This window comes from Geospiza fortis, unplaced genomic scaffold (assembly GCF_000277835.1).
Source record: "Geospiza fortis unplaced genomic scaffold, GeoFor_1.0 scaffold41, whole genome shotgun sequence".
NCBI classification, from domain to species: Eukaryota; Metazoa; Chordata; class Aves; order Passeriformes; family Thraupidae; genus Geospiza; species Geospiza fortis.
This window is the reverse complement of record NW_005054299.1, coordinates 934,890-950,551: the sequence shown is the minus strand read 5'-3', so window position 1 is coordinate 950,551 and position 15,662 is coordinate 934,890. Positions and strand designations below refer to the sequence as shown.

The following is a 15,662-nucleotide window of genomic DNA, read 5'->3' as shown; positions in this document are numbered from 1 at the left end:
GAGAAGCTGGATGGGCCGCGGGGAGGCGCGGAGCCGGCGCGGCGGCGGGGAAGGGCCCTCTCGGGCAGGCAGAGCTACCCAAGGCTGTGCTGCCTGCGCTGCTGCCACGCTGAGACGGTCAAGTTCCAGGGAAGGATCCAGTAATTACGGAGCTTTGGTGCTTTATTGGCGACGAAAGTGCCACACCAAAGGACAGAGTGCCATCTACTGAGCCAGCTCATTTCCAGCCACCAGCCTTTACAAAGGTGTATCAAAAAGCCAGGGGAACCCTGGTCTGTATCCAAAGCAGCGTGGCCAGAAGTTTGAAGGTGATTCTCTTCTACTCTGCTCTGGTGAGATTCCGCCTGCAGTGCTGCGTCCAGATTTGGTGACCCCAAGATAGGAAGAACACGGAGCTGTTGGACCGAGTCCAGAGGAGGCCACAAATTTGATAAGGACTGGGGCACCTCACCTGTGAAGACAGGCTGAGGATGCTGGGGCTGTTCATCGTGGAGAAGACTGTGGAGAGACTTTTTAGCAACCTTCCAGCATCTGAAGAGGGGCTACAGAGGAGCCAGAGAGGAACTCTTCATCAGGAATGATAGTTACAGAACAAGGAGCAACGGTTACAAACTGAAAGAGGCAAATTTAGGGTGGTAAGATACTGGCAGAGGTTGCCCCATCCCTGTCAGTGTTCAAGGCCCGGTTGGATGGAGCTCTGGGCAACCTGGTCTAGTGAGAGGTGTCCCTGCCATGGCAGGGACTTGGAACTTGATCCTTAAGTTCCTTTCCAACCCTTAACATTTTATTGTTCTATGAAAATAGTACCTTAGTGTTCACAACTCTATCATTACCCTATAAGAAAGAAAATTGCATGCACATTTTAACCTACAGGATAGTCTACATGAACCATGAAAAGGTAGTAAACCTCTGTCTTTTATTTGTAGATGTTTTGTTGCTGTTGTTTTTATGACAGTTCTTGCAAAAATGACAGCCCCACTTGCAAATGGAAAAAAGACAGCTGAACTACCAATACGTCATTTCAAATTGAACAGCTAAAGCAGCTGCTGTGAAATCAAGTTGTCCTCTGCTATGTGGTTCTCAGTATCAGAACTGGGCCCAAAAATAACAAATAAAATATGTAAGACCTAGAGAAAATTAGGTTCTTAAAACATTATCCTGTGAGAGTTGGGAGCATTTCAGCTATGCCAGAGGCAAACCAGTGCTGAGGTTCCACTTCAGCAGCTACAATTCACACTGAAGTGCCACATCACACATTTCACCACACTTGACAAGGCACCCATTGCTGTCAGATTTTAAATCAGCAAGGCCAGGGAACACTGTCTTGTCCCACCTTCCTAAGGCAGTGCTCTCTACAACCAGAAATTCCTTAAGGACCTCGGGAATTTCCTCTTTGTTCTAACTCTGAAGCAGTTGCATTGTTACTGCTGTTGACTGAGTTGATCCCTTGCTTGAACACATCTTTTACATGAGGCCTCTCCATTTCACCTAATTCTGTGCACAGAACCCAAGCTGTGTATTAACTTTTGGAGTCGACTTGAGCATCCTTTCAGGGGGTGGTCTCCCCTGCAGAGGATTACCACACAACTCCCAGTTAAGCAGAGATTCACACACTTGATATCCTGCAATATGCAAATTAACAAAGGCATGAAAATAAATGTATTGAAATGAACCTTACCATAAAAATAAACAGAGTTGTTGGAGAGGATAGAATAATTTACATCAACACACATTTCAGCTCTAGAACTGCAACTACTGACATAGGATAAGAAATGTTTAATGGGCCAAATCAAAAGCAAATAGGTAGAACAATAAGAAGAAAAATAGGAGTTATAGGAAGTTAAATACTCAGATATAAATTTTAAAATGAAAGACTATCTCTTCTTTACTATAATTAATGATAGCAAACTCTGTCTCTGGCACTTCACTTACAATCAAAAAAAAAAACTACAGCTCTCTGAAGCCCAGCTAATTGCACCTTCATAGAACTGAAAGGAATTCCTAGTGACTTTTATTTCAGGAAGACATAATACAGTAGCTGAAACATCATTAATCCTCCTGTGAAAAATATATATCAATCCTCTTTGGAAAAAAAAAAAGGAAGTTTCATAGCCCTGAACTCACTTCAAAACATAAGAATATCACAGTTATTTTGAAGACATAGTGTTAAAAATATTGTTTTCTGCAAATAAAGCTGTGACGAAGTCCTCTGGCATGGAGCACAATTACAGCTGACTCGCTGAAGGTGTCAGAAACTGTATGTGTTCAGAGCCTCAGCTCTGACACTGGATCTGCTGATCCACTGATTATTCCTTCTGTCAAGCTCACACATCTCCATCTGCTTGTCACAAAACAGCCACACACCGACACAGGAACAGAGCAGTGTCTGCTGGGTCGGACCACAGATCTGTGTCTGGACTGGTTCCAGTTCCCATCTACACCTTCGGGAGATAAGGGAACCAGACCTGCCCAGTCTTCGAAACGCAGGGCGGATACAGAGAAACAGGAGATACACTGATAGAGAGGAACAGCAAAAGTCCTGACTGTCTCTTTTACTCCTTTCCCTGTATGGTCTCGCATTTGATTCACTTTTCTGTTCTGAACATTTAGCACACATTTTTATGGAACTGATCTGTTCCATCTATGGAATCACTCTGTTTCTCATCTTCAATCACTGTTTAAGCTCAGCTGGCAGCTCAGTGCCACACAGCAACTCGCTCACACACCAAGGTGGGATGGGAAGGAGAATCAGAAAAACAGGTAAAGAAAGCTTGTGGGTTGAAATAAGAGCAGTTTAATAATCGAAGCAAAGTAAAAACAAACAAACAAACCCATAGAAACAGAACAAAACAAAAATAAATCAAAGAAAAAAATTATGCACAAACAGTTGCTCACCACGGTCTGATCAATGTCCAACTCATGCCCCAGCAGCAATCAGTGACTCCTGGCCACCTCCTCTCAACTTATGTTCTGAAAATTACGCTGTGGTATGGAATATCCCTTTGGCCAGTCCAAGTCCTGCCTATCCTGACTGTGCTCCTTCTCAGATTCTTGTGCAGCTCGTCACTTGCAGAGCATGGAAAACCAAAAACTCTTTGACTTGGAGTAACCACTACTTATCAGCAACCAAAATATCAGAGTGCTATTAATATTTTTCTCATGCTGGATCCAAAATGCAGTACTATACCAGTTTCTGTGAAGAAAATGAACTATCCCAGCCAAAACCAGGGCAGCTTCTGACCAGCTCTTCATCCATGCAAGGGCCTTTGCACTGTGGCTGCTTAGAAGCCTCTTGGACATCCAAGCTTTCACTCTTCTCATTATGCATCCAAACCTCCCTGTTCTCTCTTTATCCAGGTGCCACAATCACTTAAAGACAAGCAGCTCCTAAAACTGCCAGGTGAGCAAAGTTACCTCAATCATTCTCATTCAAGAAGTTGTTGCTTTAAATAAGAAGAATAATTAATTCAGGTGAATCTTCAGAATAAAATATGTGTTATCCCTGTAGCTCTTTTCTGCTTTGATCTCCTTCCACATAGTCCAAAAGAAAGCAATGATCCTGAACATAGGAGTCACTGACTCCACTGCCAGTGTTTTCACTCAGGCTCTTCCCCCTTTCTGGCACTTCCATTCTGCCTGCATAAATCCACCTGCAGCATCAGAACATGTGCTCTCAAATCCTTTCAGAAAGTAACCATGTGTATGATTGCTCTGCAGTGTGCTTGGCATCCATGTGTGTTTCACACTGTCTGTAGACATTCAACAGTAGAATGTTATGATTTCACTTATTCATCCAGCCCTGAGATGGCCTGAGCAAGCTACATATTATTGAAGAAAAAAGCAGCCTAAATATCCCAGGGTCCCCATTTCTGACTATGCTGAGTTGGAACGAGTTCTTAGGAGATGCAGAAAACGTTGTCCAGCACTTTCGTTTTCTGAATGCTTTGCCAACTTTAGTTTCAGCCAAGTTTAGTTTCAGCTACAATGCTGCTAGAAAAGCTGCAGTTTCCTCATCCTAATCAGGAACAAAATTTAGAAAAGTTCTTCAGAACTTCTAAAATTATTACAAACAAGAAAACTTCCCTTCTGAACGACAAAGATGCAATGCACTCCTGTAAGCTTCAAGATCTCTGTGTACCAAGCTTTCAAATTACTCAACACCGATTTTAAACACTTAGCCATTGGCAGCCAAGAGTCTGTCCCCACCTGTGGCCATAAAGGGATGCCTAGGTAACAGGAAAGCAGGGTGAGTATATAGTACACTTTCCCTTAATACTCTCTTATTCTTCAGGTATTTTCAGCCCAAGTGAGTTTCTGAGCTAGATATCTGTATCTTGTAGCCCTCAGTGGATTTTTCTTTCACGTCCTAGTCCAGGCTCTCACTAAGAAATGCAGAGTTCAACATTAATTGGAAACAAGAACCATAGGGATAGTTTAGCTTGGAACCTCTCTGCCACAGGAAGAGATATGGGCGGGTTGCTCAAAGCCCCATCCAACCTGGCCAGGAATTCTTTCAAGGATGGGGCATCCACAGGTTCTCTGGGCAATGTACTCCAGTGCCTCACCTCCCACAGGGTAAATTTCTTCATAATATCTAAACCAAACTACCCTCTGCCGGTTTAAAGCCATTCCCCCTTGTCCTGTCACTACCTGCCCTTGTAAAAAGTCCCTCTCCTGCTCTCTTGTGGGCTCCTTTAGATAATGCAATGTGCCTTAAGGTCTCCCCAGAGCCTTCCCTTCTCCGGGCTGAAGAACCACAACTCTCTCAGCTTATTGCCTTTTCCCCCTTGTTTTGAATCTGAATCCTGATAGTTTCACTTAACATGTTCTTGTTTCAGAAGACAAGACAAACATTCAATGGCTACTGGCCTTCCCTATGCCACACTTGGTTTTGCAGATTTGTGCCACATCCTCCTTGACTTATTCATTTTCAAGGTGGCAGGTAAAAATCTACCTAATTCCTTCCAGAGAAGCCATCCCCAGCCTTTGAAAGTAGGATATCTCTGTAATTATGAAATATGACAATAATAACAGCAGCATTCATGGTAATTTTCTTCTACTGCTGTATGAAAATAAGGTCACTCATAGTCTTGTGCTTCTGTAGAATTTGGATAGCAAAAAGAATCATGAAAATAAGGAACCATTAGCATTACCGTTAAGAGAGATGTCTCTTCAATCTGCTTATCAAAGTCCTGTCAGACTTTATTTTTTTACCCATCATAAAAATTATTTACAACACACATTTCAGGGATGATCTGGAAGAAACTAGAGAATGAACGAAGCCAATGCCCACAGCCTGCTGTATGTAATGAAGGAGTTACTAAGCTCTAAGCCTGTGGGAAGGAAAATATTACATTTGTACTAAAAAGCTGAGGCTGATCCTGGGCATATGACATTTTAAGGCAGCATCCCTAGCCTGAAATGCAATGTGTGGCTGTGAGAGGGCCTTTAAAGTTCATTCCAAGAAGACCCGGTGACAGCCTTGACTGTGAAGCTTGTGTCTCAAAATTAGGAATCATGGACCAAATTATAGCAAATCTAAATGGAAACCATGTGTTTGGCTTCTGCCACAGATAAATTCAACCATAAAATGAAGAACAAAATAAACACCGGCCAACAGACCTATTTGTGGAAGGTGGTTTGTTCCTCATTCCTCGCTCATTTTATTTGTGTCTCCCTCTCACACTTGGAAGAGGAAGATGTGGTTTCTTGGCATAGCCATTCTAAGATGGAATGGCTGGGAAGTCTTTAGGTCTGCTTCCACCCAGGGAGCAGAAGCCTAGACTAGCAAGACTTCAGTCTGGGGGAAAGCTTTATCAATGTCCTTGGCAGAGTACAGAGGTGAATGTTGCTGGATTTTTAATCACATCTGTTACTCTTCATGACAGTCCTGAAACTGTCCTGGGGACAGACTCTGTACAGGAGTTTGGCCTGGGAATGTATTTTTCATGCTCTCCTAAATTTCGCTTGAATATACTGGTGGGTCAATCTGAAATTATGAACCTGTGGGATTATTTAATTCCTAGGCTGTAATGTCTTCTTTTTGTTATATTTTTCCCTATTTTAAGATGGTTGTTCAGTGTTTTAGTTACACCATTCTCTGCACTTAATACCCAGCATAAAAACCTTTTTGCATACTTCTGTCAGTGTCTTCTCTATCACCTGGGTAAAGCTTCCTGAAATATTTCAAATACTTCACTTTTTAAAAACAATGTAGTTTCCCATATAAATGTACTTTTTGTGTATATTTATACCTACATATGACCTTTTCCAGGTAGCACAGCCCATTGCAAAGAACATGACTATGAAAAAGCCACTCACTGATATCATCACTGTAAATTCCATTGATTCCTGCTGCAAAAGCTTCTTTTTTTATATCCGCAGCATTTTAGACTGAAACTGATACCAGACATATGCCTGTGTCAAACTGTCTGCAGAACGTCCAATTAAAGCAATTGCAGTTAACATATAACACATGTCAGCCTTAAAAAACCCCATTGTATTGAAACTGTTTATGACTTTGAACTCAGTCATCTTAGAGTCCTTTTATTTCCTTACAGCTCACCCCAGATACTGTGATGTAATTCAGGGTCTCCTAAGAAATTGGTTCAAGGTTGAGAGCAAAGGCAGGTACCCAAAGTTCAGCAGCACTAGCACTGTTGGAATCTAGGTTCAGAGAGTTTAATCTCACCTTTATCTTGTTGCATAAGCCATCCAGGGATGCTTTGCTTGCTTTACCCAAAGACTTCACTTTTTCATTCTGCACTTTCCATTTTGGACACAACGTAGCCCTAAAACATTTGCTTTACTTGCTTTGATGCACAATTTTCTCTTTGACAACTAACCCCCAGATTATCTTCTGAATTCTCTTTGAAGAGCACTCAAAATTGGGAAGAAAATTTAGAGGAGGACATTGCTAAGTAAAATTTCACAATCTTTTCTCTTTTCTTTTTAAACACTTTGTATTAGAGCTCCACTGAGCATAAATTAACACAAATCAGGTACCTTTTCAGTGGCTGCTCAGAAAAGCTTTGGAAAATTTTGATGAGGACTATTTGCCACACTATTAAACTAAAGAAGATCTTCAGATAAATCTGTGTTCAGTCTTAAACATTTGATAAACACTTAAAAATACCTTGAAACTGTCCCTTGGTCTTTTTATTCCATTTGAGAGGACTACATCCAGCAAAGCCATAAAATCTAAATATTTTGTTACAGTAGGCTCTGTTTACCTGCATGCCAACGCATTAACAACTCTCGGATTTATGGAAATAAATACATAAAGCATACATTCCTTCATTTATGCATAATGTTTAGGAGTTGGATGTCACAGTGCACTACAGAGGCAACATAAACCTTGAGAATGAGCATGCACTGTGTGACAGAGCTGTCTTCTGGCAAACTCTGGTGCTGTGCGTTCTACAATCATCTGTAAGAATGCAGCAGGGGATGAATTGGTGTGAAGGGTTTACTGAAGGATTGGTGCTTTCAGGGAAAAATAAAATCAACCTGTTGATTATACACTCAAAAGAGAGGAAGCACAGAACAATGCTGATCTTGAGGAAAGGATTTTAGGCTTTTCAGGTGTGAAAAGCAGAGTAAGCCAGAGGTTTGTTGTTACAGGTGTTACACTCAGGGTTCCTTCTAATTCCTTAAAAATGTCTCTGAGTCATCATCAACTGGCAAAGTCTGTCATGCTTTCAGCAGTGCATGTGAGAAAGAGCTATTCCAACCAGGGAACTTATTTTTCTCTTTTAAATGGGGTAAAATTAGGTCATCATTGAATTCTTCAGGCTGACAACCTAAGAAACTGAAATCCTTTATTCTGGAACTTTAATTTCCAGGCCATTCTTGCCACCTGCAGGATGCATTTTTGCAATTGTTGAGTCAGAGAGCACAGCTACAAATACAATTGTCTTTTGATACCTGCACGTTTTAGCTCACCAGGTCTCCACTGGGAAAGTCTGTGACATTAAGATACAGATTGAGCAGCCATTTATTCACTTATTTTGTTCTATAAGTGTTCTCACTTCCCCTGGGATCAGCATGTTTCACCAACAAATGTGAGTATTTAGTCCAGAATATTACAGCAACAAAGTCTTCCCAAATCACCCAGCCAGTAAAGTGCCTCTCTTCATTCACACATCTGCCCTCATGTGTCTCATACATACAAAGCCTGGAAAAAAGATTTACCTCTCAGCAAGCCTCAGAATAAAGAAACTCACTCTGCATAGGTGCATAAGGAGAAAGAAGGTTTGTTTTCCATTTACATGACTGCTAGCTTACTTTCCAGGTCTTATCTGAGAGGCAGACTGCTGGTGCACACTGAAAGAGGAGAATCAAGACCCAGCAGTGATACCACACCAAAAACTCACATACCTGCTAAATTCCACAAACAGGTACATTAAAAGCAAAAGGCACTTGGCTGCTAACATAGAGCATGTTTTATTTAATGAGCTGGGCAAAGACCATGAAGTGTCTCATGAGAAGATGAGAGATGTTTCTCCCAGTCTGGGACAATTTATGGGTGGCTCAGTGTCAAGTGAGTTGGGCTGGGTGACATCTTTATTTCCTACTTCCCTCCCCACCTTCCTGTACAGATCACAAGACAACAGAACAAATGTTTTCTCCAGGTTAAACCTTTATTTATTTTCTCAAGACAAACAAAAGAGAATTACTATGATCAGACTAATGTGGTGCTTTTCAAACTGTGGTTCCTCTAAGGGTTTAAAACGGTGTATAAATGAGCTGAAGAGACAATTGCACTGACCTACATGGACAAGAGTAATTAGGTCTCTGTGTGCAGTAAAACAGGCTTCTGTATTTTCACAACTGATCGTAAGGTGTATGGCCAGTATTAAAATTGTCTGGTATTTATTATGAGAGCATGATGTTTTTTATTTTCATCTGTTTGCTATTCAGCCATGTTCTTCATTTTTGTGCCAAAACTCTCTGCAGAGATATAAGACCTCAAAAGTGTTAGAAAGCCCTAGATGAAGGTGCTCTGTCATTTCCAACAGCAACAGCAAGAAAAGTCTTCTGTGAATTTCAATTGCTGGGAAAAGTTTCTCAGGAAAGTTTTAATATTTCTGTGCAGAGAGACCTGAATTCAACCTGGTGGGAAGAGAGAGGTGTTTACAGCTGAACAGCTGAGAGAGAGAAAGAGAGCAAGGGGAATGGCAGCTGATGAAGGCTTAAGGAATAGGACACAGAGCAAAAGGGTAGCAAAACTCAGAAAAATGAAGGGTGAGGGATTGAAGAGTTAGGGGTGAGAAGCAAAACAAACATAGAAAATGGATGACAGAGGAAATTGGCTCTGTCTGGGTAAGCAGGGTTGGTAACTTGGAAAAACACATTTATACTTGCTCAACAAGGATATTCGTACTAAGATGAGAACTTGGGGAGTGGATGTTGCAATGAGTTAAATGAGGAATACAGCTGTAGAACAAGGGAAAAAATGCAGAGCTGAGCTGCCACCTATAAACACCTCCCTCAGAGTCCACTGGGCTCGTTACAGACACATCTCACTCTGCCCCTGCTGTCAGCAGCATCCAGGAAACCCACCAGCTAGTTGTTCCATCCCTAATGGTCAGCCTTGCAACAGAACAATGAGATGAACTGCTCCCTGTGGTGATTAATTGTGGCACTAAGACCCATGGAAGAATTTGCTTCAGTGGATTCAGATGCCCCCATTGCCCTCAGCACACACAGTTCAGCTCTAGGGGATGGACCTGTTCTCTTCAATTTTTGCTTTGGTTTTTTTCAAAGTGGTGCAAACAAGAGAGAAGGTGGTTTAAATCCATTCCCTGCCTGGGGAAAAGAGATGTGAAGGCAATTGTCCCCTTTCCCTAGAAAGCTTAAGAGGTAGAGAGCTACTCTACAAACCTTTATCTGCCAGCAAACCATCACTGATGTCAGGAGCCTGTCCAGGTGTCTCCAAAGGTGTTTCCTATGGAAAGCTGGACAGTACCAGCAGCACTCAGAGACCATGTCCATCTGCTTGAATTTCTGCTAGTGGTGCTGACACATTAGAAAATTCACGTTGCCTTACTGCTCCAGGAAAGAGCATATTTTCTTCATATGCAGGATGACAAGAGGCAGAGGGATGGAATTCCTCTTTTTTCATGTTTTTTAATATATCCTTGAAATACATGTGAAACATGCAAGTATACTTTTCAGACTACAGCTATCTGTTCCTTCTTTTGAAAGAAATGTAATAAAATCCCACTCAGGTTGAATATAAAGAAGATTAGAGCAAATAAATGTGGAATTTTACCTATCTGAGAATTGCAAAATTAAGTCCAGAAGGAAAGAGCGTTTCCTCTATTGAATAAAACAGCATTATCTTGCCTGTAGGCACTACTGGAAGCAGAGAAGTTTCACTGTACCAGAAACAGAGAAGCAAAACTACCAGCAAATCTACACACTATATTTATGGGATAGTACAAAATTCATCCCTGGTTCATGCAACTTAAATTTAGTTGAAAATAAAGCTAAGTTGCGAGGTCTTGGGACATGAATCTATTGGGATGGATGTGTTGTCCCAGAAAGTTATTAGGAGCAGGATCCTGGAAATTCAGCGAGATCATCATTAGCTACACAATTGCCATCAATTTCATTAATTCCTTTTTAAGTGCTGATGTGTTCCTCCTCACTGACTTCACTCAGAAGCACAGTTTCAGAAGATGCCTTCAAATAAGTCATCATAAATAGAGACTTCGTCATGAATTGCTGACAGTTCCCAGCACAAAAGCCAATCAAATTCCCCAGAAAATTACATATCACCAGAAATTTAGAGTAAGAGAAGCTTCAATGTTAAACAGGTGGGCATATAAACAAGCAGGCACCAAAATCAGTTATGCATCTGGCTTTAATGTTAAGCTGCAATGAAGCTAAAGCTTTAATATGATCTGAAGATACCTTTAATAATAAAGAGAAATATTTTCCAATTTAAAAGTCCATCAGAAAACACATTAAGCACTATAACACAAGCTAACAAATTTTTAATTTCTAGTTCCAGAGCCTTGTCCGGCCTGAAAGTCAAACACAGAACTTACCTTACCTCACCTCACCTAGAGCAGTACATAAGAGCAGCTGCTTTTTCAGCCAGGCTCTCAGCTTCCCCCCCCAGCCCATCCAGTTAACATTTTGCAAATATTTGGCTCCTATCTCAACTGAAATATTTCTAGTTTTAAGAAATACATTTGCATATGTATATAAAAACATTCCAAGAGAGAAAAAGAGCTCACATGTGTCTTACATCAAATGAAGTGAGAGTTTCTCCCGGAATAAAAATATCAGCCACCATCTCTCCTCTCAAATGTAGAAATTTTAAAATCCTATGCTAAGAAAAATAAACTGAAAGGTAAAAACTCTATGGACTGAAGAGAAAGTCCTGCAAAATATTTCTGTGGCCAAGTATGCCCATTTCTCCTCTGCATGCTCTCCCAAGAACGTGTTAACAAACATCAGTAAAGAATCCTCGGCACTGTAGTCACAGGACTTTTCTGTCAGCATCCAAATATTTTCACAACATATTCCCTAAACAAGAAAGGGTGAGACTCTCCTTTTGCACTTACCTATTCTTTTGTCTCCTGCAAACAGTGAACACTGCTCTAAAGATAACCACGTCTCTGATACAAGTTACAGAAGAACTACTAAAATATTGAGAGGTGGAGATTGGGGATGACTGGTATTTCAGGATTAGGTACTTTATAACAAGTATCTCCTTAGGGTGGTAGCATGCTTTGTCCTGTGTTTGGCCAGCCAGTGGATTAGGGAGGAAATTTCCCTTGCAGATCACTGTATGCTTTGGAAAGACAACACTTAAAATGTTTGCCCATTACTTACTGATAAACACCTGTGGCAACAGCTGGAAACATGCACAGGCGTAAAATCCTGTGCATGGATTTTACGCTGGAAACATTTTACAGGCATAAAATCCATCACCCTTCCTAACAAGAGTGAAGAAAACTACATTTTCATTGCCCATCCCAGAGAAGCAATAAATAGTCCCTATAACCAAGCAGAAGTGCCAGGGGCAGAGCAGCCACCTGAGAGGTTATTTACCTGTTTCGGCGTCCTCAGGGACTGCACGACAATAGCAGCACTCCATGAAGATAACGTAGTTCAACAGGTTGAACAACAGACCTGCAACCCCAATAATGAGGACGAGCAGCGCTTTCTCCGTCTTCTGAGGGTTGATAAACCTCTTGACAGCTTCCACGAAGATGCTGAACATGAGTGCAGTGGCAAAGACAGAGTTGCCGAAAGCTCCCAGCACGTCTGCCCGGCTGAAGCCGAATGTGCTAGCCTTGTGCCACTTGACGCGGCTGAAGCGGACTCCAGTCAGCCCGATGATCATGGAGATCAAGTGGGAGAGAACAGCAAAGGCATCTGAGGCCAAGGAGAGAGAATTGCCCACGTAGGCGACCGAGATTTCAATGGCGAAAATGGCGAGGCTCACCGCGCACATGAGGATGAGGCGGCTGCTGCGGCCCGAGTAGCGGCCCATTCCTGCGGCTCCCTGCCCCTTGCTCCTGGGATCTGCGGAGACAGCGCTGAGCGGGGAGCAGCTCCCTCCCTGCGATCCTGCTCTTCAGCTGTCAGTGCTGCTCACGCCTGGGAGCCACTTTTATAGGGAGCAGTAAAACAATAAATCAGTTTAAAGGGCAGTTGGGTGAGATATGTCATGTGAAGACACTGTGAGAGTTCCAGTCCTGCAAATGTCCCACCCTCAGGTGGCATTTTTTCCTACAAAACCAAAAATAAACCTAGGAAGAATACTGGGAGCACCAGAACTTGCTACTCCACTCAGTGTCAGTGTCCTGAAAAACTGAGTAAGGCCCAGACAGGAGAGCATAAGAAGGTGGCTGAGAATTTTAAGTCATTAGAAAAGACCTCTATTTTGCATAAAACTCTCCTCTCATGTCTGTTCCTGCCATTTCTGTTGCCAGCAATTTTAGTACTGAAAAAGTCTTACTATACACCTATGCAAAAAGACATTTGAAATCTATGTTGGGTGGACATGATTTTTAAGAGCACAACAGATATGAACTGCTTGTGAGACTTACTGAAGATGTTGTCCATAGAACAATCTTCAAAGACAACTGCACTGATCTTCCATTTTAGCAATGTAATACAACAACCATACAACAACTTCTTGTACTTTTAGCACATTTTAACATTGTTCATGTATATAGAGAAATTTTGGAGGCCATTTTCTAAACAACCTGCCAGTAGACATGGAAGCTGAGGCTTAACAATAAACCCAAAGCATATTGGTTTTTTCCCATTTTGAAAACCTGTCTCAAAATCTCAAAGCAATTCTTATATGCTTGCACATAAAAGTCAGAGTTGGGGAAAGCACAACGAGAAGTTCAAGCTGCTGACGTCCTAGCTTGTACTTTTGCCATTTCTAGAAAATAGATCCTAAAGCAGTAACATTTTTTGTCACTCGTTGCAGCACCTGTTGAGCTCTGAGTGTCCTCATATTAACACAAACTCACAAACTACCACTCATGGCACACCAGGCCATATGGGCCTGCCAAGGTGCTTTCCTTGAAAAACTTATGATCCAGCATTTTATTTAAAATGCCCATTTGTGTACATATATGCACACAGTTAGTTATGAAGTAGGACAGAGGAAATTACATGAATTACATGCAGTACAGCCATGGAGAGATAAGATAATATTGATAACCTGAGCTGACCAATTGTCCCTGCTGCCCTTAGGATTCCCAAGGTGACTTAACTTTAGGTTAAAAACAAACACCCATCCCCTCTTTTCATCTGGATTTTTGCTCACAGGGTTTCAACAATCAAAATATTTATGTTCAAAGTCCAGTTTGTTAGAAGCCTCTCCTGCCAACATACGTAATTTTTAACATTTGGTCATTTGCCTAGCTACACACTGCAGCTGCGACTCAAGGGTTCCCCTCCTCCTGCCATTTTAAGAACACCATTAAGCCTGGAAGGGTGGATTACTAGAACTAATTACAACATTGAAAACTGGCACTTACTTATCGTCCTTTTCATCTTCTCATACCTGTGTCACCACTTCCATCCCAGTTATTTCCACTGCAGGGTTTTTTTCCTTCTTGTATTAAAGTGATGTTTAACTACTTTTTTTATTACCTGAACTACAGAACATGAAAGGTAAGAGTTTTTTTTCAAGTTATTCTCCTTTCAGTGGGAACAGAGGAAGGTCAAGCTTCAGTGGTCTCAAAAGCCCTGCCTTACACAAGGTTGTGATTACCAAAACAAGAGATAAACGAAGCACTCCCTCTGCAGCAGAGCTAAAATGTTCACCTGTGCTCAGTTTCCAATAAGGAGCTGCTACCATGATGTTAAGGCACTTCCCTTACACCCCCTTTACAATTTAACTCAAATTTATCAGCACATTAGAACTAAAGAACACCAAGAATTTTGCAATTCTATTATAAACACAAAGCAGTATCATTTAATCAACAGCAGTGTATTATTCCAATTCCATATATCTATTTTTCTTACAGACAGAATCTACTCAAGGTCTGAAAGTTTTTTTCTATAATGCTTCACAGATAGCTCAGATTGTGCTTTTGGCAAAAGGATAGTTGACATGAATGTTATCTCTCCCAGGCAAATATTAGCCTCCTTGTGGAAGATCAGCACAGGGACATCTGCATCTGAGGTATCAATATTTCAGACCCTTCAAGCCTTATTATGACCAGGATGAAATATGTTCAGGAAAAGTAAAAGGGGGAAAAAAAAAAAAAAAAAAAAAAAAGAAAAAAGCTGGCCTTCTGTGAAATCTGTCTTCAAACAAACCCATTTGTCGGCTCAGAGCAACTCATTTCTAAGAATAGTGTGTCAACATGTTTACTCGAAGATTTGATCCAGTCAACTGGTTGAAGGTTGCCTGTTTGTTCAAACTGATAAGGTCAGAGGATGCATTTAGTTTTGCCTTTCCTTTGTATTGAGTTACTAAGAGCTTCCACATTTAATTTTTAAAATATGGGTGTTGTAGAACATTTCAGTGGGAACTGTAAGTGCTCATCTATTCTTAAAAATCTGGTTTGCTCTGCCAAAAAATCTGGGCACGTTCCTGCCTCATACCCTAAGACATCCCTCTCCAGGCTACTCTTAGTCACCAACCATTTCAGGCTGTGAAAACATCACTCTGGTGTTATTGCTCACTCTCTTTCCCAAAGTACAATCCCAGCCAGCATTAGAAGCAGCACACCAGGACACAGACCTTCGGGCCATTCATCTGCTTTGTCAACTGTATCCAAAGCTAAATGCATGCACAGACAAATCCTTCCCTAAATCCTTTACCCATTACTACACCTGAAAAAATACCTACACTAATGCAAGATTGATGATTTTAAGATACAGTTGAAGCAAACCCTCCAGGACTAACCATAATCCAAAGAATATTACAGAGAATTTCCAAGTTTCGAGCACTCTGAGAAAGCTGATCTAAAATATTTTAAAATTTTTGTACTTTTCTGCGGAAAAACTGGGGCAAAAGGCACGTGGATCTTAAATTGGACAGGTCAGGTTCAAATTTTAACAATCAAAATTTTGACTAGGAAGGCTGACCACAGGAATCTGGGGAGAAGCAAATATTCTGCATGTCTTTGAAAAACAGAGATCCAGCAATAGCACTCTAAGTCTCCTGC

The 15,662-nt window shown here is 41.3% G+C and overlaps 1 protein-coding gene across 1 annotated transcript in view; it reads right to left on the bottom strand.

Annotated features, from left to right (window-relative positions):
* The window catches only part of SLC30A10 (solute carrier family 30 member 10), a 22,845-nt gene extending 10,331 nt beyond the window's left edge, over positions 1–12,514 (bottom strand). Inside the window, exons 1-2 of the mRNA XM_031061082.1 lie at positions 12,092–12,514; positions 435–451 (exon numbers count right to left, since the gene is read on the bottom strand). Of these exons, the coding sequence (XP_030916942.1) occupies positions 435–451; positions 12,092–12,514 (440 nt within the window). The remainder of the gene's footprint in view (positions 1–434; positions 452–12,091) is intronic.
* Between the last annotated feature and the right edge of the window lie 3,148 nt (positions 12,515–15,662).